The sequence below is a fragment of the Stegostoma tigrinum genome, chromosome 5, assembly GCF_030684315.1.
Source record: "Stegostoma tigrinum isolate sSteTig4 chromosome 5, sSteTig4.hap1, whole genome shotgun sequence".
NCBI classification, from domain to species: Eukaryota; Metazoa; Chordata; class Chondrichthyes; order Orectolobiformes; family Stegostomatidae; genus Stegostoma; species Stegostoma tigrinum.
Window position 1 is genome coordinate 58127914 of NC_081358.1, and position 27099 is coordinate 58155012.

The 27099-nt window shown below is 43.6% G+C and overlaps 1 protein-coding gene across 6 annotated transcripts in view; it reads right to left on the reverse strand.

Annotated features, from left to right (window-relative positions):
- Positions 1 to 27099, reverse strand: part of neto1l (neuropilin (NRP) and tolloid (TLL)-like 1, like) — a 222583-nt gene that overhangs the window by 104727 nt on the left and 90757 nt on the right. For 5 of the 6 annotated variants that reach the window (XM_059646009.1, XM_048528540.2, XM_059646010.1 and 2 more), the window contains exons 5-6: positions 17018 to 17059; positions 16795 to 16922 (exon numbers count right to left, since the gene is read on the reverse strand). The exons of the other annotated variant lie outside the window; for it this stretch is intronic. In XM_059646009.1, the coding sequence (XP_059501992.1) occupies positions 16795 to 16922; positions 17018 to 17059 (170 nt within the window). The remainder of the gene's footprint in view (positions 1 to 16794; positions 16923 to 17017; positions 17060 to 27099) is intronic. 6 annotated transcript variants of the gene reach the window in all.

Genomic DNA, 27099 nt, shown 5'->3' on the forward strand with positions numbered 1-27099 from the left:
CCGATGTCTTTATTCATTTAGAAATTTGTTCATGTTTAGTTTGTGTTTTTTCTTAATGGGATATGTTTGCCTAAACTCTGCTGAACATCATTTTAAATGTTCGCCATTGTTGGTCTGGACCACTGTCTAAAAATTGAATTAAAATAAAGCACGAAGGATTTCTTAAGTCCTTATCCCTCATTCATCAATCATTCTCCCTTACACCCACATATCCCCCATTCCCCATCCATGCTATTTAATGCTGTTCATCATTCTCCATTGCCAACAGATCTGCCATGTCCCTCTATCCATCCCCTCATGGATCTTCTATACACAATTCCAACTTAGTGCCAACTCATGCCCACATATAGTTCCACCCACCACAATATTTTCCCTTCACTTAGCATGCTAACTCACCTAGTCTTCTCTAAACTCATGTGTGCAAGAGAAGGGTAAAGTTCTGTTACCTAAAGTCCTGTATTGCAGACTGTACTCTATTGAGAAAAGCACTGGCACATTAAAATACATTTTGTCAGTTCTGAGATAACAAGGTGTAGAGGTGGATGAACACTGCAGGCCAAGCAGCATCACAGGAGCATGAAAGCTGCTGTTTTGGGTCTGGACCCTGTTAGTTCTGGATGGTTTTGGCACTTCTTGATACTTTGACAGTTCCAAGGATTTTTGAACCTTTTAGACACAATTATATCTACTGGCTAATAATCATGAAGGATATTTCATCATAACCCCACAACAGATACTGAAACTCCATCAACTGTACCAAATCCACTTTGAAGTTGTCTGTGGCACATTCCCAAAAATGGCCAGCTGGCCCAGTATGACAGTCATGGGCAAAGCTCTATGTGATTCCACTCCCACTCCAGTTAAAATGAAATTGCCATGTTTGGGAGCAGGAATAGTAATTCTAGGGCTCATCTGCCATTTTTGCTTCTCTATCAAGGCAAAGATTTGAGCCACATTTTGCCATAAATGCTACCCACAATATTTTGCTTATATAGTAGCTCATGGAACTCACGCTGTTCAAAGTAGAGGTTTCAAATTCATTTCTAAGGAGTTTATCAGCTTAGTGATTTCAAAGGTTCCTGTCTCCAAGTTCGTTGGCTGGTTTAAAACTGCTGTTTCACCTTCTCCTCACCCTTCCAATTTCAAATACAACGTCCATCTACTCCAATCCCTTTCCAGACCCCTCTACCTACAGCCCCACATTCTCACTTCCCCCACCATTATGTAGCCTCCTCCCACAGACTGTGTTGTAGTCACCTACCCTCCAGTGGATGCACATTCTTCCTTGGTTAATACAGCGGGGAACTGGAGGAACACACTTGTCAGGCAGCCAGGTCAGGAAGGGTTCTGATGAAGGATCTAGGCTCATGCTCCTCTGATGTTGCCTGACCTCCAGCTCCACACTGTAATGTCTCAGACTCCAGTATCTGCAGTTTTTGCTAACTCCAAGCACCTTCTTTTTCCCTTGTCATTAGGGAAAAAAACATGGCCCTGGTTAAATGCCCCGGCCCCTTGAAGAAGGTAGTTCTTGTGAAATTAGCCCTAACCATGTTCTCACTTTTAAGTATACAGAGAACGGCAGAACAATTATCAGCATCTACAGTATTTTCCTTTTATATGAATCTCGAAAGTCAGTCCATCAGTGTGGTGTATGCCAAAGAATGAAGGATTGTTGGGCAAATATGTTTAGGGAACTAACATAATTGCTCCAGAATTGAAGTCATAAATTGTTTAGTTTGCAGTTTGTTTTTGGTGTCTCAGGGACAGATATCAGATGATGGGAAACAAATGTCTAGGGGCTGCACATATATTTACTGAAAGGAAACAAGTTGCAACCATATCAGTGTGAGTCTGGTAAGGAGCTTGAGAGGGGAAACAGTGTTTACTCTTCTGGGATGAAAGGGGTAGTATTGTTTGAATCCTTTTCTGATGACTGTGATGCCAGCTTTTCAAACTTACCTTTTGTATAGTGTAATATCATTCATGTTTTTGTTGCTAATTAGATGTTTTATTTGTTGTGTTAAAAGTACATTGTTAGCCTCTTATGAATGAGTTCAGTAATTAAGCTCCATAGTTTAAAAAAAGACAAAGTTAGGATCTAACAAACCAGGTTCCACAGTGGGATATGACTTGTCCATTATTAACATCACTATCCTATTTGGAAGTCCCTCTTTGGTATGTTTGTCTGCACAACGTGAACTCTTGAAATACTGAGATCACTAATCCAAGCAGGAAGGATATTTGATTTTCCTTAATGAAATCTGCTTGCAAAGATTTTTAATAAATGGAAAGAGTGTCATAAACTAAGTAAATCACCCCTTATATCAGTGTTTCTGCCATACAGGTTCAAAGGCTATGACCTTTGAAACGCCAAACAATCAACACCTGAACTTATTTGTGCCGTTCTCCATAGAAACTTTTAATAGGCTCTAATGTATGAATGAGGACGTGTACTCAGATGATCTCACTAACTGATTATTCTCATGACATTGGAATCACTTCAAAATATATCTTAATTAAAATTATATTCTGTGTTTCAGACTGAGTATGTTCTGAGAAAGTAACCCACTCAGATCTTTGTATAAGTTCTCTAACTGTGTAATACCAGATTTTCAGATCCATAATGAATAACCTGTAACATTTTAATGTTGGACCAATCCATTTTGCATACTCAGTGCCTTGAATTTCATTAACTAAGAAAGTACAGGGTGATGAGAAACAGCTGCAGCCTGAATTTGTTGACCTCCTACACTTACCCTTTCACTTAAAACTACTCACCATCATGGATGCAAACACTTGGTTCCCTCCCTTTTGTTATTTGATCAGTCATGCCTTTCACTCTATTATTTCTTTCCACTCCAATTTTGCTCTTTCACCACACCCTTTCCCTGCTACATCTTTCAGTACTCTCAGATCTGAAAAAGATTCACCAACCTGTTTCACTCTCTACCAAATAAAACAAGAGACTGCAGGTTCTGGGGATCTAAAAGTAGCAAGTACAGAAGAAATTCTGCAGATCCAGCAACATCTGTGAAGTTAATAAAATGTGAGGCTGGATGAACACAGCAGGCCAAGCAGCATCTCAGGGGCACAAAAGCTGACGTTTCGGGCCTAGACCCTTCATCAGAGAGGGGGATGGGGAGAGGGAACTGGAATAAATAGGGAGAGAGGGGGAGGCGGACCGAAGATGGAGAGTAAAGAAGATAGGTGGAGAGAGTGTAGGTGGGGAGGTAGGGAGGGGATAGGTCAGTCCAGGGAAAACGGACAGGTCAAGGAGGTGGGATGAGGTTAGTAGGTAGCTGGGGGTGTGGCTTGGGGTGGGAGGAAGGGATGGGTGAGAGGAAGAACCGGTTAGGGAGGCAGAGACAGGTTGGACTGGTTTTGGGATGCAGTGGGTGGGGGGGAAGAGCTGGGCTGGTTGTGTGGTGCAGTGGGGGGAGGGGACGAACTGGGCTGGTTTAGGGATGCAGTAGGAGAAGGGGAGATTTTGAAACTGGTGAAGTCCACATTGATACCATATGGCTGCAGGGTTCCCAGGCGGAATATGAGTTGCTGTTCCTGCAACCTTTGGGTGGCATCATTGTGGCACTGCAGGAGGCCCATGATGGACATGTCATCTAGAGAATGGGAGAGGGAGTGGAAATGGTTTGCGACTGGGAGGTGCAGTTGTTTGTTGCGGACTGAGCGGAGGTGTTCTGCAAAGCGGTCCCCAAGCCTCCGCTTGGTTTCCCCAATGTAGAGGAAGCCGCACCGGGTACAGTGGATGCAGTATACCACATTGGCAGATGTGCAGGTGAACCTCTGCTTAATGTGGAATGTCATCTTGGGGCCTGGGATGGGGGTGAGGGAGGAGTTGTGGGGACAAGTGTAGCATTTCCTGCGGTTGCAGGGGAAGGTGCCGGGTGTGGTGGGGTTGGAGGGCAGTGTGGAGCGAACAAGGGAGTCACGGAGAGAGTGGTCTCTCCGGAAAGCTGACAGGGGAGGGGATGGAAAAATGTCTTGGGTGGTGGGGTCGGATTGTAAATGGCGAAAGTGTCGGAGGATCTGTGAAGAGTTAATTTTTCAAGTCGTACTGAAGCAGTCCTAAGAAGTCACATTGGACTTGAAACATCAACTTTGCTCTGTTTCACAACTGCTGTCAGACCTGGTGAGTTTCTCAGGCATTTTATCTTTATTTCACTTTTGGCTAAAGTTGCAAGATTAGCTGAATGCCTCAAGTGTAAAAAAAAAATCACCAAATTAGGGTGACACATTAGCTCAGGGGTGAATAGTGCTGCCTCACAGTGCCACGAACCCGGGTTCTAATCTACTCTCAGGTGACTGTGTGGAGTTTGCACATTCTCCCCACATCTGTGTGGGTTTCCTCCAGGTGCTCCAGGTTCCTCCCACAGTCCAAAGACATGCAGGCAAAGTGGATTGGCCATGCTAAATTGCCTGTAGTGTTCAGGGATGTGTAGATTAGATGCATTATAGTTGGGATGCTCTGTGGGTCGGTGTGGATTTGTTGGCCCGAAGGCCCTGTTTCCATACTTTAGGGATTCTATGATGAATTCAGAAACTCAAGTAATGAGTTTAATCAGTGTGTATAAGTTAGAGATTTTACAAAATGCAAATTCATGAGCAGCCCTACAGACAGCATAAAGCGATGTATAAAAACCTGGCACCTATTAACTAAGATAACAAGGTATAGAGGTGGATGAACACAGCAGGCCAAGCAGCATCTTAGGTGCAGAAAAGCTGGTATTTCAGGCCTAGACCCTTCATCAGAAATGGGGGTGGGAAGAGAGTTCTGGAATAAATGGGAGGGGGGGGGGGAGCGCAGATTAAAGACGGATAGAGGAGAAGATAGGTGAAGAGGAAACATACAAATTAAAGAGGCAGGGATGGAGCCAGTAAAGGTGAGTGTAGGTGGAGAGGTAGGGAGGTGATAGGTCAGTCCAGGGAGGACAGACAGGTCAAGGGGACGGGATGAGGTCAGTAGGTAGGGAATTGGGGTGCGGCTTGAGGTGGGAGGAGGGGATAGGTGAGAGGGAGAACAGGTTAGGGAGGCGGAGACGAGCTGAGCTGGTTTTGGGATGTGGTAGGGGGAGGGAAGATTTTGAAGCTTGTGAAATCAACTTTGATACCATTGGGCTGCAGGGTTCCCAAGCGGAATATGAGTTCCTGTTCCTGCATCATTATGGCACTGCAGGAGGCCCAGAATGGACATGTCGTCTGAGGAATGGGAGGGAGAGCTGAAATGGTTCGCAACTGGGAGGAGCAGCTGTTTATTGCAAACCGAGCGCAGGTGTTCTGTAAAACGGTCCCCAAATCTCCATTTGGTTTCCCCAATGTAGAGGAGGCCACACCGGGTACAGCAGATGCAGTATATCACATTAGCAGATGTGCAGGTGAACCTCTGCTTGATGTGGAATGTCTTCTTGGGGCCTCGGATGGGGGTGAGGGGGTAGGTATGGGGGCAGGTGTAGCACTTCCTGCGGTTGCAGGAAAAAGTGCCGGGTGTGGTGGGGCTGGAGGGGAGTGTGGAGCGGACAAGGGATTCATGGAGAGAGTGGTCCCTTTGGAAAGCAGACAAGGGTGGAGAGGGAGAAATGTCTTTGGTGGTGGGGTAGGATTGCAGATGGCAGAAGTGTCGGACGATGATGCGTTGGATCCAGAGGTTGGTGGGGTGGTATGTGAGGACGAGGGGGATTCTTTTTTGGTTGTTATTGCGGGGACGGGGTGTGAGGGATGAGTTGCGGGAAATGTGGGAGATACGGTTGAGGGCGTTATTGACCAGTGTGGCGGGGGAGATGTGGTCCTTGAAAAACGAGGACATCTGAGATGTACAGGAGTGAAATGCCTCTTCCTGGGAGCAGATGTGGCAGAGGTGAAGGAATTGGGAATCGGGGATGGCATTTTTGCAGGAAGATGGGTGGGAGGAGGTGCATTCTAGGTAGCTATGGGAGTCGGTGGGCTTGAAATAGATATCGGTTTATAGGTGGTTGCCCAAGATGGAGACAGAGGGGTCCAGGAAGGTGAGGGAGGTGTTAGAGATAGTCCAGGTGAAATTAAGGTTGGAGTGGAAGGTGTTGGTGAAGTAGATGAACTGTTCGAGCTCCTCATGGGAGCACGAGGCTGCGCTGATACAGTCATCAACATAACGGAAGAAGAGGTGGAGTTTAGGGCCAGTGTGGGTGCGGAAGAGGGATTGTTCCATGTAACCTACAAAGAGGCAGGCATAGCTTGTGCCCATGCGGGTACCCATGGCCACCCCCTTTGTCTGTAGGAAGTGGGAGGAATCAAAAGAGAAATTGAGGGTGAAGACGAGATCGGCTAAGCGGATGAGGGTGTCAGTGGAGGGGTCTGGTCAGGCCTGCGGGATGGGAAGAAGCAGAGGGCCTTTAAGTTATCAGAATGGGGAATGCAGTTGTATAGGGACTGGACGTCCATAATAAAAATGAGGCATTGGGGAGCGGGGAATTGGAAGTTCTGGAGGAGGTGGAGCGCGCGGGTGGTATCACGGACGTACTTAGGGAGTTCCTGGGCCAAGGGGGAGAAAATGGAGCCCAGATAGGTGGAGATGAGTTCAGTGGGGCAGGAGCAGGCAGAGACAATGGATTGACCAGGCCAGGGAGATTTGTGGGTTTTGGGAAGGAGATAGAAGTGGGCTGTGCGGGTTTGGGGAACAATGAGGTTGGAGGCTGTGGGTGGGAGGTCACCTGAAGTGATGAGGTTGTGGACGGTTTGGGAGATGATGGTTTGGCGCTCATGGATGGGGTCATGATCCGGTAGGAGGGGGTGTCGGAGAGTTGGTGTCTGGCCTCAGTGATGTGAATGTCAGTGCGCCATGCTACAACTGCACCTCCCTTGTCCGCGGGTTTTATGGTGAGGCTGGGATTGGAGCGGAGGAAGCGGAGGGCTGCACCTTCTGCAGGGGAGAGGGCGGAGTGGGTGAGAGGGGTGGAGAGGTTGAGGTGATTGATGTCTTGACAGCAGTTGGAGATGAAGAGGTCGAAAGAGGGTAGGAGGTCTTGGGGCGGTGTCCAGGAGGAGGGCTTGTGTTGGAGGTGGGAGAAGGGGTCAATAGAGGGAGGGTTAAGCTCACAGTAAAAGAAGTAAGTGTGGAGCCGAAGGCAGCGGAAAAACTGCTCAATGTTCAAACGTGACCGGTATTTGTTGATGTGTGGGTGCAGGGGGACAAAGGTGAGCCCTTTACTGAGGACTGACCATTCGTCCTAAGTAAGGCGGAGGTCTGGGGGGATGGTGAAGACTCGGCAGGGCTCAGTGTTGCTGTCTCCTCTGCACCTGCTGGTTGTGGAGGTTGTGGGCAGAGCGATGTCGGCGTCGGTGGTGGGCAGGATGTGCTGGCACTGGTGGGCGGAGTTGCATCGGCGTTGGCTGTGGGCGGGTTGCATCGGAGTCAGCGATGGGTGGAGTTGCGTCGGCTTACTTTGAACCAGGGCATATTAAACAAACTATGTTGATCCATTAACAATTCCACATTTTACAAGATTTAACATTAAACGATAGCAACTCCTTTGTGGACCCACAGACAGCTGTAAAAAAAATTAATAATTAGCCTTCAGAGGCCAGTAGGGTGGTGGGTGCCTGGAATGTGTTGCCAGTAGAGGTGGTAGAGGCGGGCACGATAGCATCATTTAAGTTGTATCTAGGACGGATACATGAATGGGCAGAGAGCAGATGGATACAGATCCTGTTGATGGAGGATCTGGATTGGTGCAGGCTTGGAGGGCCGAAGGGCCTGTTCCTGTGATGTAATTTTCTTTGTTCTTTGCTCTTTGTTCTAAAATCAAACCAAAAGCTTCACCTGGCAAAGGAACAGCACTTTGAAAGAGTATCAGAGATAATGGGAACTGCAGATGCTGGAGAATTCCAAGATAATAAAATGTGAGGCTGGATGAACACAGCAGGCCAAGCAGCATCTCAGGAGCACAAAAGCTGATGTTTCGGGCCTAGACCCTTCATCTGATGAAGGGTCTAGGCCCGAAACGTCAGCTTTTGTGCTCCTGAGATGCTGCTTGGCCTGCTGTGTTCATCCAGCCTCACATTTTATTATCTTAGCACTTTGAAAGCTTGTGATTTCAAATAAACCTATTGGACTATAACCTGGTGTCATGTGACTTTTGGTTTTGTCCTGGAATGTGGCATGAGCTTGTACAATACAAAGGTATCCAACTGTTATAGTCATAGGGTTGTATAACACAAAATCTACAGTCCAGCTTGTCTATTGCAAACCAGATATCTTAAATAAATCCAGTCTGATTTGTCAGCATTTAGCCTATATCCTCCTAAATTCTTCCTTTTCATACATCCATCCAGATGCCTTTTAAATGTTGTAATTGTACCAGCTTTCTTCACTGGCAGTCATTCCATATATGCACCAGATCTGCTCGAAAAAGTTGTCCCTTAGGTCTCTTATATTTTTGCCTTTCGTTTTAAACTTACACTGGGAAAAAGGCTTTGGCTATTCACCCAACCTATGGCCCTCATGATTTTATAAACATCTATAAGGTCATCCTTCAATCACTGACTCTCCAGTGAAAGGAGCCCCAGCCATTCAGCCTCTCCCTATAAATCAAGCTCTGAAACCCTGGCAACATCATTGTAAATCTTTTCTGAACCCTTTTAAGTTTAACAACATCTTTCCTATAGCAGGGAGACCAAAACTGAATGCAGTGTTCCAAAAGTGGCCTAACCAAAGTCCTACGCAGCCACAACATGATATCCCAGCTCCCATTCTCAATGGATCAAAATAGTACTTTTAATATCTCCTGGTTCAAATAAACATCTTTTTACATCTTTTGATGCATCAAAGGTAAGCGTGTCAAACGCCTTCTTAAATACCCTATCTACCTCTGACTCCACCTTCGAGGGCCTATGATTCTGTAACCTAATTCTCTTTGTTCAGCAACACTCCCCAGGACCTTATCGTTAAGTGTATAAGTTCCTGCCCTGATATGCCTTTTCAAAATGCAACACCTCACATTTATTTAATTTAAACTTCTTCTGCTTACCGGCCCATCTGATCAAAGTCCCATTGTACTCTGAGATAACCTTCTTCACTGTCCACTACCGACAAATCTTGGTGTCATCTGAAAACTTGCTAACCATTCTTCCTACAATCACATTCAAATGATTTATATAAATGACCAAAAGCAGTGGACCCAGCACCGATCCTCATGGCACACCACTGGTCACAGACGTCCAGTCTAAAAGCAACCTTCCACTATCATCCTCTGTTCGCGAGTTTTGAGAAAATTTGTAGCTCAGGTTGAGGTTCTGGATGTGAGTTTGCTTGCTGAGCTGGAAGGTTAGTTTTTAGACGTTTCATCACCATTCTAGGTAATATCAACAGTGAGCCTCCGGTGAAGCGCTGGTGTTATGTCCCGCTATCTTTTCATGTGTTTAGGTTTCCTTGGGTTGGTGATGTCATTTCCTGCGTTGGTGATGTCATTTCCTGTTCTTTTTCTCAGAGGATGGTAGATTGGCTCCAAATCAATGTGTTTGTTGATGGAGTTCCGGTTGGAATGCCATGCTTCTAGGAATTCTCGTGTGTGTCTCTGATGGGCCTGTCCTAGGATGGATGGGTTGTCCCAATCAAAGGGGTGTCCTTCCTCATCTGTATGCAAGGATACGAGTGATAGTGGGTCATGTCTTTTTGTGGCTAGTTGATGTTCATGTATCTGGTGGCTAGCTTTCTGCCTGTTTGTCCAATGTAGTGTTTGTCACAGTTCTTGCAAGGTATTTTCTAGATGACGTTTGTTTTGTTTGTTGTCTGGATAGGGTCTTTTAAGTTTATTAGCTGCTGTTTTCGTGTGTTGGTGGCTTTGTGGGCTACCCTGATGCCAAGAGGTCCGAGTTGTCTGGCAGTCATTTCGGAAATGTCTTTGATGTAGGGGAGAGTGGTTATGGTTTCTGAGCCTGTTTTGTCTGTTTGTTTGGGTTTATTGCTGAGAAATCAGCAGACTGTGTTCATAGGGTACCCATTCTTTTTGAATACGCTGTACAGGTGATTTTCTTCTGCTCTTCATAGTTCCTCAGCGCTGCAGTGTGTGGTGGCTCATTGGAATAATGTTCTAATGCAGCTTCATTTGTGGGAGTTGGGATGGTTGCTCCTGTAGTTCAGAATTTGGTCCGTATGTGTTATTTTCCTGTAGATGCTGGTTTTAAGTTCCACATTGACTGTTCGCTCTACTGTGACATCTAGGAATGGCAGTTTGTTGTTGTTTTCCTTCTCTTTTGTGAATGTTATGCCAGTAAGGGTATTATTGATGGTCTTGAAGGTTTCCTCTAATTTGTTTTGTTTAGTCATGACAAAGGTGTCATCCACATAGTGGACTCAAAGTTTGGGTTGGATGATTGGCAGAGCTGTTTGTTCGAGTCTCTGCATTACTGCCTCTCCTAAGAACCCTGATATCGGAGATCCCATGGGTGTACCGTTGGTTTGTCTGTAGGTTTTGTTATTGAAAGTGAAGTGGGTGGTAAGGCATAGGTCCACTAGCTTGATGATATGGTCCTTGCTGATGAGGTTGGTGGTGTCTGGTGTATGTGTCTTTGGTTCTTCTAATAGAGTAGTCAATGTTTCTTTGGCCAGGTTGATGTTGATGGATGTGAACAGGGCTGTTACGTCAAACGAACAAACAGCTCTGCCAATCATCCAACCCAAACTTTGGGTCCGCTACATGGATGACACCTTTGTCATCACTAAACAAAACAAATTAGAGGAAACCTTCAAGACCATCAATAATACCCTTACTGGCATAACATTCACAAAAGAGGAGGAAAACAACAACAAACTGCCATTCCGAGATGTCACAGTAGAGCGAACAGCCAATGGGGAACTTCTAACCAGCATCTACAGGAAAATAACACATACGGACCAAATTCTAAACTGCAGGAGCAACCATCCCAACACCCACAAATGAAGCTGCATTAGAACATTATTCCAATGAGCCACCACACACTGCAGCGCAGAGGAACTATGAAGAGCAGAAGAAAATCACCTATACAGCGTATTCAAAAAGAATGGGTACCCTATGACACAGTGCGCCGACTTCTCAGCAACAAACACAAACAAACGGACAAAACAGGCTCAGAAACCATAACCACTCTCCCCTACATCAAAGACATTTCCGAAATGACTGCCAGACAACTCGGACCTCTTGGCATCAGGGTAGCCCACAAACCCACCAACACACGAAAACAGCAGCTAATGAGCTTAAAAGACCCTGTACAGACAACAAGCAAAATGAACGTCATCTAGAAAATACCTTACAAGAACTGTGACAAACACTACATTGGACAAACAGGCAGAAAGCTAGCCACCAGGATACATGAACATCAACTAGCCACAAAACGACATGACCCACTATCACTTGTACCTTTACATACAGATGAGGAAGGACACCACTTTGATTGGGATAACACATCCATCCTAGGACAAGCCAAACAGAGACACGCACGAGAATTCCTAGAAGCATGGCATTCCAACCGGAACTCCATCAACAAACACATTGATTTGGAGCCAATCTACCATCCTCTGAGAAAAAGAACAGGAAATGACATCACCAACGCAGGAAATGACGTCACCAACCCAAGGAAACCTAAACAGATAAATAGAAAGCGGGACATCGGAGGCTCACTGATGATGTTACCTAGAATGGTGAGGAAACGTCTAAAAACTAACCTTCCAGCTCAGCGAGCAAACTCACATCCATCATCCTCTGTCTCCTCCATTCAAACTAATTTTCTTTTCAAATGGCTAGTTCTCCCTGAATTCTGTGTGATCTGACCTTGCTAACTCGTCTACCATGGGGAACCTTGTTGAACACCTTGCTGAAATCCATATATAAAACATCCACCGCTCAGCTTCATCACTCCTCTTTGCCACTTCTTCAAAAAACTCAATCAAGTTCGTGAGACATGATTTCCCATGCGCAAAGCCATGTTCAGTATCCCTAATCAGTCCTTGCCTTTCCAAATACATGTAAATCCCATCCCTCAGAATCCCCTCTGGTAAGATGGTGGCAGAGTAACTCACTCCAATCAGAGCTCCTCTGCTCTGCCCATTCTGCTTCTTCTTTTCCCTTTTCTTCCTTCCTCATTCCTCTCTTCTCTCCTTTCCCCTGGACTCAGTCATCAGGCCCCGGCCTCCAAAGCAGGGTTGGCAGAGACACCAGTGGCCACTGGACAGGGTGGAGATGCCAGCAACCAGTGCCTGACCGGGGATGCCAGGGACCAGTGGCTGAAGCATTGATGCCAGTGATCAATGGTTGCAGCAAGGATACTGGTGACCAGTGGCCAAAAGCAGGGATGCTAGTGACCAGCTGCCAGAGTGGGGATGCCAGTGACCAGCTGCTGGAGGGGGGGATGGCAGTGATCAGTGGCCCAAAGCAGGAGGGTTAATTATCATTCAGCTACCAGGTTATTTTACCAATGGCGGAGAAAATAACAGGCAGCTCTCCTGCCCAGAGGAAGACTGAGTCACTTAAGTCACTAATTAAGGGCCTGAAGTTGCAGTGGGTAGCATCGTGCCAAGGGCGGTAGACCTTCTGCCTGGAAAATACTGGTGGAGTACCTATGTGCCAAAGGAGAAGGGTCCTTTCTGAGGTGCTCTGTGGCCTGGAGAGGGCTCCATTCTTGGTAATTTGCCCTCTCTCCCTCTCCCCCTCTCCCCCCCCCTCTCTCTCTCTCTCTCTCCCCCTCTCCCTCTCCCTCTCTCTCTCTCTCTCTCCCTCTCTCTCCCTCTCTCTCTCCCTCTCTCTCTCTCTCTCTCTCTCTCCTCTCCCTGCTCCCCGCCCCCCCCCCCGCCTCAGTAACCACATCCCCAACCTTAGAAGTTGCCTTAACAATCACAGGGGCCTGCTAGACAGGCATTATGCCCAAAGGCCAACTTCCAGTCGCCTGCCACTTTAACACATCATCCTGCTCCCTGGCTAACATCTCTGTCTCAGGTCTGCTGTAGTATTCCAATGAAAAAGTTAAAAGAGAAGTTGTTTAAGGTGCAGACGAGCTCAGGCAAGCAGAGGAGGGTGGTGGTGGGTCGGGACTGTTCAGACCTTGGCTCCAGGAGGAAGCACAGAGCCCTGAGACCATCTTGGTCAGGAATGGATGTATATAGGGATTGCATGTCTATGGTTAAAGAGGAGGCAGCTGGAGCCTGCAAATGAAGGTCCAAAACTCGAGTAAAGCATCAGAGGAATCATAGGTGTATGTGGGCAGGGACTGAACAAGGGGAGAAAAGACCCGGTCAAGGTAGGAGGAGATGAGTTCTGTGGGGCAGAAGCAGGCTGAAACAATGGGTCTACCCGGGCAGTCCTGTTTGTGGATTTTCAGAAGGAGATAGAAGTGAGCTGTGCAGGGCTGGGGGACTATCAGTTTGGAGGTAGTGGTGTGGGAAGTTCACCACATAAAATGAGGTCAGTGACTGTCATAGATACAATGGCCTGATGTTCCATGGTAAGGCCATAGTCCAGAGAGAAGGTATCGGAGAGCTGGCGATCAGCTTCTGCAGCGTAGAGTTCAGTATGCCAGGCTACAACAGCACCATCCTTGATGGCAAGCTTAATTAACAAAGTCAGGTTTGGATCTGAGTGCCATGGAATGCAGTCTGTTCAGAAGGAGATAGGTTGGATTATTTGGGGGGGAGGCAGAGAAATTTAGGCGACCAATATTATGCCGACAGTTCTCAATGAACAGATGAAGTGCAAGTAAAAGGCCAAAGAGAGGGGTCCAGATGGAGGGAGAATATTCGAGCTGAGCAAAGGAGTTTGTGGGGTGGGGAGAGGACTCTTGTCCAAAGAAATGTTAAGTTCCATTCTCCTAGTCCTTCCATCTCTGTGCATCTTTGAGCATCCAACACATCTAACTTGTTCCTCAACTGAGGATTCCTTAGCACCGTTGTCAACAGGGCCCTCAACTGGGTCTGAAAAATCTCCCACACTTCCACCCTCACCTCCGCTCTTCCCTCACAACAGTGATAGGGTTCTCCTGTCCTTATTTACCATCCCACCAGCATCACATCCAGATCATCAGATACCATTTCCGCCACCTCAAGAGAGATACTACCACCAGATACATATTTTCCTGCCTTCCCTTCCTGCCTTCTGGAGGGACAATTCCCTCCAGGACACACTGGCTCACTCTTCTTTCAGTCCCAACACCGCACCTCCCCACCCCACAGCACTTCAACTGCCATAGGTGTAACACCTGCTCATTTACTTCCACCCTCCTTGGTACCCTAAGGCCCAAATATACCTTCCAGATGAAGTAGCTTTTCACCTTCACTTCACACAATCTAGTCTACCGCATTCACTACTCAAAATGCAGTCTCCTCTACACTGGGGACACGAAATGTTGACTGTGTGAACACTTTGCAGAATATCTATGTTCTGCTCACAAAAATGACCCTGAGCTTCCAGTTGTCTGTGACTTTAACACACCACCCTGTTACCCAGTCAATATTTCTGTCTCAAGCGTGCTGCAATGTTCCAACAAAGCTCAGCGCAAGCTGGAAGAACAGCACCTCATTTTCTGCTTGGGGACCCTGCAACTGTCCAGACTCAATATTGAGTTCAATAATTTTAGAGCCTGAACTCTCCTATGTCCTAGTCCCCTACCCGATACACCAGGCCTTGTTATCATATAGTCTGCCACGGCACGTTACCTACTGTTAGCCATTAGCAGTCTCCATTAACAGCTATTCACCTTCCTAGCCAGGTCATTATCGATTCCTTTGTCTGTCCAACTGTTCTTCTCTCTGTTTGGATTCTATCCCCACCTTTTGTTTACTCCTCACGCCCTCACACCACCCTATCATCTGTACACAAAACAACATTTTCCTAACTACCATCACTTCTGAGGAAGGGTCATTGGACCCAAAACGTTAACTCTGATTTCTCTTCACAGATGCTGCCAGACCTGCTGAGATTTTCCAGCAACTTTTGATTTTGTTTCTGATTTACAGCATTTTTTAAAATTTTTTTTTGACAGAATTTGACCTGGGTTCTGTCACAATTTGAAACAAGATCACCACAGATTTTCTGGTTTGCCATCAGGATATGTGTCCTTGGGCTGTAATGACTAAATACAGCCCAATATCTGACCATCTGGTTGAAAAGGCAATGAAAACGTATTGCAAGGTCATCACTGAAGTTCACCTTTATACAGCTGATTGCCTAATTGGATGTTTCTAACAATTATAAAAATGACTTACTCACAGTTAGCTTGGAGCTGTCCAATTCCAACACTATAACTTTGTTAGTCTGGTGGGTGTGCTGCTCACGTAACTGAACAAGTTTCCAGTTTAGTTACAGCACAGAGTGAGAGCAAGTTATTTCTTGAAGATTATTTTTCATATTGTATGAAAATCACAAGCAATAGATGTCTTCATGATTCCAAGTAACAATGAACATAAAATGCTCATAATTTACCAATTATATGCATGTAAGACTGAGTTAGATATTGTAACCTCGCATGATGTATTTCAAAATATAAGAAAATGTCTTTAAATAGTTTAGAAAACTATGCATTTTATAGATATATTAGAAACTGTCAATGCTGGAATCTGAGATAACAAGGTGAGAAGCTGGATGAACACAGCAGGCCAGGCAGCATCACAAGAGCAGGAAAGCTGACTTTTCGGATCTGGACCCTTCTTCAGATTGATTATCTATTTTATAGTTGCCGATTACTTGTTAGCAATTTTGATTCCTTCTTATAGCTGCAATTCCTACTTAGCCTGTGATTTCTACAAATACTTCAATGTTACAGGCATACATTTTCTGAATCACCAAACTAATATGAACTCAGAAGTTTTAATAATCGATTATTAATGTGCACATTTTAACCATCATTGTACAAGTCAGAATATGTGAAAAGAATCAAGGGTGAAGATATCATAAATATTTAGCAGAGGACACAGTTTGGTCAACAGTGAAGAGTTCTGACAGTGTTCAAAATATACATAAACAGCAATCAATTCAAATTTGTTTTGTGCTTCTATTGAATATCCACAGTCAAATATCACTGACTGGTTAAGGTTGAGGTGAGAAGTCAAATACAAGTTTCATAAATAGGATCACGTAATAGGTATCACACAGTTAAAAAAATGCAAAATGTATAAGTATTTCCAAAAGAAGTTTCATCTGGTTGCAAAGAGCTTGGATATGGTTGGAAAAAAAAACACATTTTGTCAAAGCTCAGAGATAGCAAGGACAGCTGTTGCTGGCGTCAGAGACAACACAGTGTGGAACTGATGGAACACAGCAGGCAAGGCAACATCAGAGGAGCTGGAAAGTTGATGTTTAAGGGTCGTGACCTGAAACATCAACTTTTCTATTCCTCTAATGCTGTTCCTCCAGCAACACACTATATTGTCTCTTTTGTTGAAGTTGTTCATTCAGCACTCATCAGGACAATTTGCAAGATATACCAAATCACAGGGGAATAGACATTTTTTACTCTGCACAAGGAGAGTGTTCATTGATTGGGGAACCGGAGGTGCTGCCATGGAGAATGCCTCAGTTAGATAGCAACTATCAAGCATTGTTTAAATTTAAGCTAGACAGGTTGACCCTGATGAATAAGCATTCAACCTGAGAAATGATCCAGAGAATGAGTGTAAGCTGTTTGTTGAGTTGAACAAGGCACAGTACATGTGCGTGTTCTTTCTATCTTCAAAGAACAAGGCCCCGTGGATTACTGAAACTTTGCCACAATGTGTCTTTTAAATTAATATTTGCAAATAATTTATTCTAATGTGTCAAATAGTGTGTTGGGGATAACACTGACCTTGGACTTTGGTGGTGCTCGAATGTACCATTTACAATCGACTGCCTCTGTGGGACTGGCTTTGCCTTCTTGTACGACTTGTTTTGATTCAATGATCCCCTCAGGTCCTCCCATTTCAAACTCACATGCTGGGTTAAACAAAAGAAAATCCAATGGGGAATCACATGGCATTATCAGGTTGTTCAAAATGTTGTTCATGTAAATGCTAAATACGTTTACTAACCTGGCAATGGTTTCAGGGCACCAAGGTGTGCAAATTCAGGATCTTTAAAGATAATAAAAAAAAAGATTTATAGAAAAAATTCTAGCAAATTTTGGATTGATTTTAACTGAAATAAACTAATTATACTGAAGCATGAAAAAAATCATTACTCGAAACCATCCACAGAGAGTCTTTTTGCATGCTGCCATTGTGCATTTCAGATTATAATACCGAAGCAATAAATAATGGGGAAGTATCCTCAGGCTAAGTGCTCCAAAGGAATAAAATCAGATTGTTACTGATCATTTCTATATGAAGTTGGCTTGGTTGTTCAGCAAAAAACATGCAACTAGTATATTCATCACCACTGTCATCAAATAAGACAAAGCAAATAAATCTTGCAGCACAGCACAGGCTGTTTTCAACACAGCCAACTCATTCTCAGCTATTCTTGGTCCGCATTATCAGCTTTTCTCCTTCCCTGGCTTACTATCATCTATCTCTTTGTGTGGCTGTCTTTCTAGGCCTCATGGTTCCATTTCTAACTATCCGCTTACTCTTCCCACACCACATCCTCTTCCCCCATCTTCTCCGTAAATAGCATCATTTCCTTGCAACTATCAGTTCTGAAGAAAGGTCACTGGATTTGAAACATAAACTCTACTTCCTCTCCATAGTTGCTGGAAGACCTGCTGAGTTTCTCCAGCAACTTCCGCTTTTGTTTTCAGCTTGCTCTAGCTAATATTTGTCAAATATCCAGTTTTTCTGTGATTATAGAATGTAATACTGCATTGCCAATTCTTCAAGCTGGTCATCTTATTTCCAAAGATTTAACACTTGCAGATTTCAGTTTTCTGTAAACACGTATTAATTTAGTGCTAGAGCAAAAGAAATATGCTCAACTGCAATCACGTAACAAATTGAACATTTATACCAAAAACCACAGACATTGTTATAAAGCCGTATATGTAAATTTTTGTCAAAGTTTATTTGGAAATCCTACTTGGTTAACAGTTCCGCTATACGGCTGGTATACAATACGGGGCTGCAGAATCGTCTGAGAGATTTATTTTCCAATCCTTCTTAGCTTATTCCCTCACATGTGAAGGGAACTATCTAAGGAGACAGTGCAGCAACATTCCTGCAGTGATAATCATCTGTTCAATTCCCTTAACAAACACTGCATCTAACTCCAATTGACATAACTTTCTTTCCTAGCAAGAGCAAACCAAAATGATTACCCTGAATGAATCGGTGATCTCTTCACAAACACATCCTTGTAACTGATTTGATGCAACAGACATGAAGAGTAAATAATAAAAAGTTCAGTGCAAAATTGAATCCATCAAACAGTCCTTGTTATTATAAAATCCACAAGGAGGAAGATAAAAGAAATATATTAAGATTACAGAGAACTCCCCACTCTTAAAACAGTCATGAGACAAAAGTAAATAAGAAATTTGGCGTAACAGTACCAGCAAAATGAAAACAAAACAGTGACATGACAGGGTGAATTTTATACTTGAAATTTTCAACATCTCTCCCCCCGCATCAGTACTCTACTTTTTGATTAAGATGAATCTCAAGGTTTTTACTGTCATTGTAGGCCATGATTAGATTGCAGGATCAAAGTCAATTACACATTTTTTAAAAATTCTATGCCTCTGTACAAAATTGAGTAAGATTCAGGGATTTTATTATCTATGTTGTAAACCCAGTGAAAAATTACCACATACTGAAGTTATGGAAACTTCTTACTGGTAAGTTGCCTTAGAATGATCCTCTTGGATTTGTACTAACACATGATCCTGTGGATTTTGCTCTCAGAAATGATCAACTGGATCTCTGTGTCTTTAACCTTCCCGTTTCTTTCCACATGTTTGCAAACAACCAGAGCAGCCTGCACCAAGTGGTATCAATCTTCCAGAAGATTTGAACATAGTCCCTTTAACTTGTTTAGGCTCTGTTCCCAGCAATATAACACATCTGGGAAATAACTTGTGGATCTCTAAAGGTCAGAGAAATCTAAGGGGGTTAAACCTTTCTTTCCCAACTCACAAATTTGTTTTGTTCAATTATCAGGATTGGATTGAGCATACTAGATCTGTATCGTAGTGGTGACTAGAACAGGCCCTTGCCAAACAACCCATGTGGTTTATGGCATATAACTAGTTATTCAAGTGATTAACTGAGATACATCTTAAGTATTCCTGGATTAACAAATGAAACATTGCATGAAAATGTTCAAAGAAGCACTTAAGTTGTTTGGTATACTATTAATTACAGTCCTCTTGATGGCTCTCCCTCCACCACCAGCAGGGTGTGGCTGCAGGACCTTTAACAAGATGTTCTGCGCAAACTCATCATATCTTCTACAATCTCACCTCTAAAATCTACAACTTCGATTAGCTGGAAGAGCGGTGCTGCATTTTCATGAGAACACCAGCTCTTCCAAACACCTATCCATGGCAAATATAATGGCTTCCTCATATAATACAGTTGCTTCAGTGTCACTGGATGAAATTGCTGGAACTTTCAACAGATAGCTCATCCCACCCTTTGTTAAGCATTTTGTTTTTATTCATTCATGAATGCCATTGGGTTTATTGCCTTTCCCTAACCGCCAAGAGGATAGGCAAGAGTCAACCACATTGCTAGAATCTGAAGTTATATGTAGAAACAGACCAGGCAAGACTCCTCTTCCTAAAGGACCAGAGGGTTTCTTTTCTTTCAAATGACAACCAACCATAGTTACGCAGGTAGATGCCAACAGGCGAGCTTTTTACTGAAACCAAATTTCACCTTCTGTCTTGGTGCAACTTAAACCCATGTTCCACCCCATTAGTGCGATGTTCTAAACTAGTAATCTAGAGACAGTACACTATACCATTGAAAATGATGCTTATTTGCTTAGTGATCCATAAATGTGAAATGAAAGAAATAATCAGCTTTTCGTTGAACATGCAGGTAATTTTTTTGTGCCCAATGTGTAGATGCAAATGCATTTCTGTAAAGGGTAGTTAAGATGGTTTCATTTCAACATGGAGCATTTGACAGAATTTTTATTGCATCTCAAAAGTATAGCTGAGTCAAAAAAATGACTCAACATTGTGAAATGTGGAATGTTATCTCAGAGAAATGTCCGCCCATACACCCAGAAATTTTAACATGCTAACAGCTACAATTTAAAAATAGGTATTTCACAAGCAGAATGACACAGACTGTCAAAATACTGTCACTAAGGCAACATTTCAGTCTGATTTTGAGGGATGTTAGGAAAGTCTCTGTGCTTTGGTGCCTGCTAAGAATGTTACAGTATTTGGAGTTGGGTGATCTCATCTCATACCAATTTATAGTCAGTAAAGAGAAACCTGCATTTGTATCAATTACAGGAACTACTCATTGCATCCTGAAATGATAGAATGTTTTGTATTTAACTAATTACATTTGAAATTTCAATTTGACAACCAGTCAGCTCCCTTCTTTCTTGTCATATAATTGCTGTGATTAGATTCCCTACAGTGTGGAAACAGGCCCTTCGGCCCAACAAGTCCACACTGCCCCTTGGAGTATTCCACCCAGACCCATCCCCCTGTAACCCACATAATCTACACATCCCTGGGCATTATGGGCAATTTAGCATGGCTAATCCACCTAACCTGCGCATCTTTGGACTTTGGGAGGAAACTGGAGCACCCGGAGGAAACCCATGCAGACACGGGGAGAATGTGCAAACTCCACACAGACAGTTGCCTGAGGCTGGAATTGAACCTGGCTCCCTAGCACTGTGAGGCTGCAGTGCTAACCACTGAGCCACTGCCGCCAACTATTGAAACTTCTTGTGTTTGTCCTGAAGACTGCAAGATGAAGAGTTTCAATAACACGCTTCATGTTTCAGCAACATACATTTTGAAAGATAGATGTGTTGAGGACAAATGCAGCATCTAATTAGAAGCCAGCAATGTCAAACAGCACAAATGAGCTGCATCAGTTAAATGATGAAATAAGTGGCCTGTTGGTTCATTTCCAGTATTGTTGATTAGCTTACAAGGAGATGTTGAGGACTGTTGTGGTGGAGTGGTAGTATTCTTTTCTTGAGCCAGAATTTCTCAGTTTAAAACCCTCCTGCCCCAGAGGTGCACTATTGCACATATTGATTGAGAATATTTATGAAGCAACTTTGTGCCATGTTTTCAAATCATTCAACAGGATTTTTCTGCATTCGTCTCATCTCGCAGCAAAGTTTTGGTTTAATATTTCATTTGCAAGATTGTTTCCCCCAGTGTCACTTGTAAGTTCAGAAGATATGAAGAAATATGAACAGGAACAGGCCATTTGATCCAGCAAACCTGCCTTGCCATTCATTGAAATCTGATAGTGAACTCAATTCCATTTTCTGGCCTGTCTCCATCAAGGCTTCAGTAAAATGGTGGTCTCAATGTTGTGAACAGAAAGTGTTACAGAAACTCAAGAGGCTTGGCAGCATCTGAGGAGACAGAAGCAGAGTTAACATTTTGAATCCCTCTCTAAGCTGCTGCCTGACCTGTTGAGTTTCTGTTTCTATTTCAGATCATAGAATCACTACAGTGCGGAAACAGGCCATTCAGCCCATGAAGTCCACACTGACCCTCTGAAGTGCAATACCACCCAGATCTACCTCCTACATTTTTCCAGCATGGACACCTTGGGCAATTTAGCTTAGCCAATCCACCTAACCAGCACCTCCTTTTGTCTGTGGGAGAAAACCAGGGCATCTGGAGGAAACCCATGTCGACACAGGGAGAATATGCAAACTCCACACAGGCAGTCACCCAAGGTTGGAATTGAACCTGGGTCCCTAGTGCTGTGAGGTAGCAGCGCTGACTACTGAGCTAGCATGCCACACTGGATGTCAAACACCCGCAGTTCTTTGCTTTTATTTATATCTCAACGTGGAGGTCTGGTTCTAGAAAATAATTTAAATTTATAAGCTCCTGAATCAGAGATAGGCAATGTACCAGTTGAGCCAAACTGAAACTGATAGAACAAGTCATTAACAAAAACTATAAAACTTGACTCTAATATAAAAGGTAATCTAATGCTAAACAGCCACAAAGACTGTCAAAACATAAAAAAAACACACAGAAATAGTAAATATCTAAACTGCTGTATACACCTATATAGACATGAGGCCTGAGTAAATTTAAGGTGATAGACTTTTTTTTATTAATAAAGGGTCAAACATGGAAAGCAGGCAGGCAAGTGGAGTTGAAGTTAAGATGAGATCATCCATGATGGTAATAAATGGTGCAGCAGGCTCGGGAGGCTGAACTGCTTACTCCTGCTCCTAACACTCATGTTTTTATGGCATAATGCAGCTGACAATATTGTGAAAAACAGTCCCTTTAAGGGCATGCTCAGGAGATATTAAAACTAACTATCAGCAGCTACTTCTTAATGATTCATGTATATATGAGGTTTTGGAAGGGGATACAGCCAATTGCCAGGCTCTTGTGGCACATTGGTAGTGTTTCTACCTCTGACCCAGAGTTTAAGTTTTACTTTAAAGCCCACTTGTCCCAGCCGTATATCAGAACACATCTAAGCAGGTTAATTAAAAATATTTAAGCAAATCAGCAACCTCATTCAACTAAGCAATGTAAATAAGGAACTTTGGAAGACAGGCTGGCTCTTGCTTCACAAGGTGACTGAGTGGCATTTTATTATGGTAGCAGATGACTGACTTTTATCTCTTTCGGTAGAAAGATAAATGAAAACTTTCCTTCTGAGGAAAGTATTGTTTTTGGAAGCTCCTGATCGTGAAATGGCTGTCATTTTGTAATGTGTCCAACTGTGATTGCCCAACAGTTTTGCTGGAATTTGAACAATATAAACAATGGAAGAACAAGGTGGAAATGTAGATTTGGGTCACATCCTTGACAAGAGGAAGCCAGGTATGGCCTTAACTTTGTCTTCACCAGGAAAGCATTACATCACCCTAACCCATTCACTATCTAATTTCACACTTGCCTTGCATACTTACCCTTTCATAAGGACTGTCAAAGTGGCTGGCTGTGTTGCTTCACATTTACAACACAGAACATGGCAAACTGACTGCTACAAAAGGGGACAGAATTTTACTCTGACCAACTTTCCTGCACCATGAGGAAGTTGCATTGTTTTCAGCTTGTTCTGCCGATCTGAAGGAGTTGGGATTGAATCCAACTATCAGCACTAATGTACAAAATTTTACTTGGTTGCCAATTCATTCAATTGTGTTGTATTGGATAGTGGTTGCAGCTCAAAAATGTGTTGGATCAATGAGTTAAACTGTTATTTGAAAACTCTTCACAAGGGAGATAACTGTAAAGTTAAACAATACATAAGCACCACCGACTTTAGATTCAGGGTTGAAATGGCAGGACGTGCCATTTTGATGTGGGCCTATATCATTATTACTAAGCAAGTCTTCAAAAAATAAAAGAGATTAGATTAAACATGGAAATTAAAAAAAATTGCCCTGGGTAAAGCAATAAATTTACAGCTCATAAGATTTGGACATTATTGTATCCCATTGTGGAAATCAAGTGCTTCTTCCTTGGATGTTGAAGCCATATAATTGACCTGTGGACATGATATTCTGTTAAGCAAGGTAAGAGTTAACTGGAACAAAAACAAAATTGCTGGAAAAGCTCAGCAGGTCTGGCAGCCTCTGTGGAGAAAAAAAGAATGAGTTAAAGTTTCAGGTCCAGTGACCCTTCCTCAGAACTGGTGGTGACTGGGAAAATGTCAGTTTATATGCAAGAAATAGGGAGGTGGGTGGGTTAGGGAATAAACAATAGGGTAGAGCCCAAAGAGAGAGAAAGACAGTTGGGCAGACAAAGGAGTTGCTAACGACCAGGCTGGGAGGGTGAATAGTTGTTAATGGGGACTGTTAGTGATTAACCACACAGGTTGTGTAATGGCAGGCTATGTGGTAACAAGGCCTGGTGTGTTGGGTAGGGTGCTGAGATGTGGGAGAGTTTAGGCCCTAAAATTATTGGACTCAATATTGAGTCCAAAGGGCTGTAGGGTCCCCACGTGGAAAATAAGGTGCAGTTCCTCCCTCTTGCATTGGGCTTTGCTAGATCACTGCAGTAAGCCAGAGACAGAGATGTTGGCCAGGGAGCAGGGTGGTGTGTCGAAGTGGCAGGTTAGGTAGTTCTGGGTCTTTTTTGCAAGCAGAACGAAGATATTCTGTGAAGCAGTTGCCAAGTCTATGCTTCGTTTCCCCAGTGTAGAGGAGACCACATTGTGTGCAGCGAATACAGCATTCTAGATTCTGTGAAGTACAGGTAAAGGTGCCAGACGGCTGTGGGGGGAGTGTTGGGGTGAAGAAAATGTGGACCAGGGTGTCCCAGAGGGAATAGTCCCTGTGAAAGGCGGACAAGGGAGGTGAGGGGAATATGTGTCACATCTACATTCTGCTCACAAAAAAGACCCCGAACTACCTGTTGCCTGCCACTTCAACACACCACTGTGCTCCATAGACAACATCTCTTGCTTGCTGCAGTGTTCGAGGGAAGCCCAACGTAAGTTGAAGGAACAACCCTCATTTTCCGCTTGGGGATCCTACAGCCTTCCGGACTCAATACTGAGTTCAATAATTTTAGGGCCTAAACTCTCCCATGTCCCAGCCACCTACGCCACACACCAGACCTTGTTACCACATAGCCTGCCATTACACACCCCTGCTGTTAATCACTAACAGTGCCCATTAACAATTATTCACCCTCCCAGCCTGATCGTTAGAAACTCCTTTGTCTATTCAACTGTCTTTTTCTTTCTTTGAGCTCTATTGTATCGTTTACTCCCTACCCTACCCACATCCCTATTTTCTGCATATTAACTGACATTTTCCTAGCCACCACCAGTTCTGAGGAAGGGTCACCAGACCTGAAACTTCAACTCTGTTTTTTCCTTCGCTGACGCTGCCAGACCTGCTGAGCTTTTCCAGCAACTTTGTTTTTGTTCCTGATTTACAGCATCCACAGTTCTTTTGGATTTTAATAAGAATTAACTGGAGGTTGCATGGGCAATTTGCCTACTCTTAATCATTAGCAGTTTAATAGACTGTTCCAAACACACAAAAACGAAGGAGAGCTCAGAAGGTTGTTTCTACTGAGACAGCCTGGAATAGACAGAGACACAGGGATCTTCGTCGCAGTTTGTTAGGGAGAGGTTGAGGTAAGATCACATCTGCTGCATTTTCCCCCTTAAGATGAGAATCAAATGTCAGGAAGATTTCCCGGCGTCCTTATTCAAACTCCTGTTTGTCAGAGTGCCCTGGCTCTTTTCGTCGAGAATGGGCTATAGTGGGAGAGATTGTCTCTTGAACCAGGACCAAGGAGAAAACAGAGATGGGTGGTGCCAGGACCAACAGATTAGAAGGCCGGCCCCTGTTTGCTGGGAGACTGTCCCAGTTCTGTTTCTGAGTTTGGGTGCCCTCATCCTCACCCACAATCACTCACCCCACAATTCCCTTACCTCTTCCACACCCTCAGCCACCCCTGCCTTTCCATAAGACACACCATGTCCATGTGACCTTCCCACGTATCATACTTCCCATAATCCAGCTGCCTCTGTATTCCCTGTAAATCCCACACCCTTATTCTTTCTCTACGCTACTACTGTTTTTCATGCCCAGTCATTCAGTATCCACTATGGGTAGAAATCATGAGCCTGATGATAACATTGAGATGTTTTAGACGTTCATGGAATATTTGATATAAATGAACAGCCATTCCAACTTCAAAGAAATAAATTAACTGCGTTGATCAGAAACTATCAAAATAAGTGAACAGCCAGTCAAAAAAAGCTTCAAAAGAAAACCATTCTTTCAGTAATACACATTGTGCCAATCTAAATTAAGATCTCAGACGACTCCATGGTTGGGTCTATTGGTGCTGTTTGGAGCTCTTCCAAGCATTCATAATGAGATTTCGTTGCTCAAGTTTACCAAAATAACCTCTGGAATTTAAAAGATTAAGCCTCTCGGGGTGTGAAACACCAGACTGCACTGCCTCAAAGGCTGTAATGTCAAAGAATTTAGCTATTTGTTATCCTATTTCAAAAGCTGAACAGGTTGACATGGAGTGGTAGGTGAGGTTCTTCTCAAATGGTTACAACAACATGCAGAATTTCACAGCATCTCTGTTTTGCCTTGCCTTTGTTGTGCTTTTTCCCCTTAGCCTGAACTTAAAGACTCACAATACTTTTGTGTTGCATTGCTGTTTACAGCAGGTACAAGCCAGGTTGCTTGCCATGGTAGTTTCAACCTGCTAGGAAGATATCTAGGGAAAGGCTGTTTACAAGGACGGGGAGACAGCAAATTGATTCTGAGTGAAGAGTACTGACTATCATCCAGATTGCTACATTCAGTTGAGTCTCAATAAAATATGATGATGATCCCATGTGATGATCTTTGCAAATAAATACAGAGGTACTGCACTGTGGATTGTGATAGGGCATGGTGAGATCTGGAATATTGTGGCAACAATGTCTCAAATAGAGCATCAAGTTTAGCAAACTCACCAATTCTGAAATATGTTTCATGTAACTTGACTACCTTCAAAAATATATGTAGTTCAACTTTTAATATTTAAAATTAATTTACATATTTTTAATGTTTAATAATTTAAAGACCCAACCTCCAACGCCTCCTAAGGAAGAGAATTCCATGCTTTAGCTATCCTCTTACAGAAAAAAAATCTCCTCTGCTCTGTTTTACAGGACAGACCACTTGTTTTTGAATGATGTCCCCTAGTTTTAAACTTCTTCAAAAGAGGAAACATCGTTTGAGTATCCATTCTATCCAGTCTCCACAAGATCTTATAATTCAATGGGTACAGACCTAACCTTTCTTTATAACTTAACAACTTAAATTTTAAAGCATGGACATTTCGTTGATGCATATGTTTGCCATGCACATGGCTGGCACATGGTGCAGGTGGAAGACTGACATTGCACAGTGAGGCACAACAAAATGCCTCTCCCCTTGACTGGTTACTGCTGATAATCGTGACAAGTCAACTAGCTTTGTGTCTGCCTTACAATAGCAAGGCAAGACAGACGCACTGTGAACG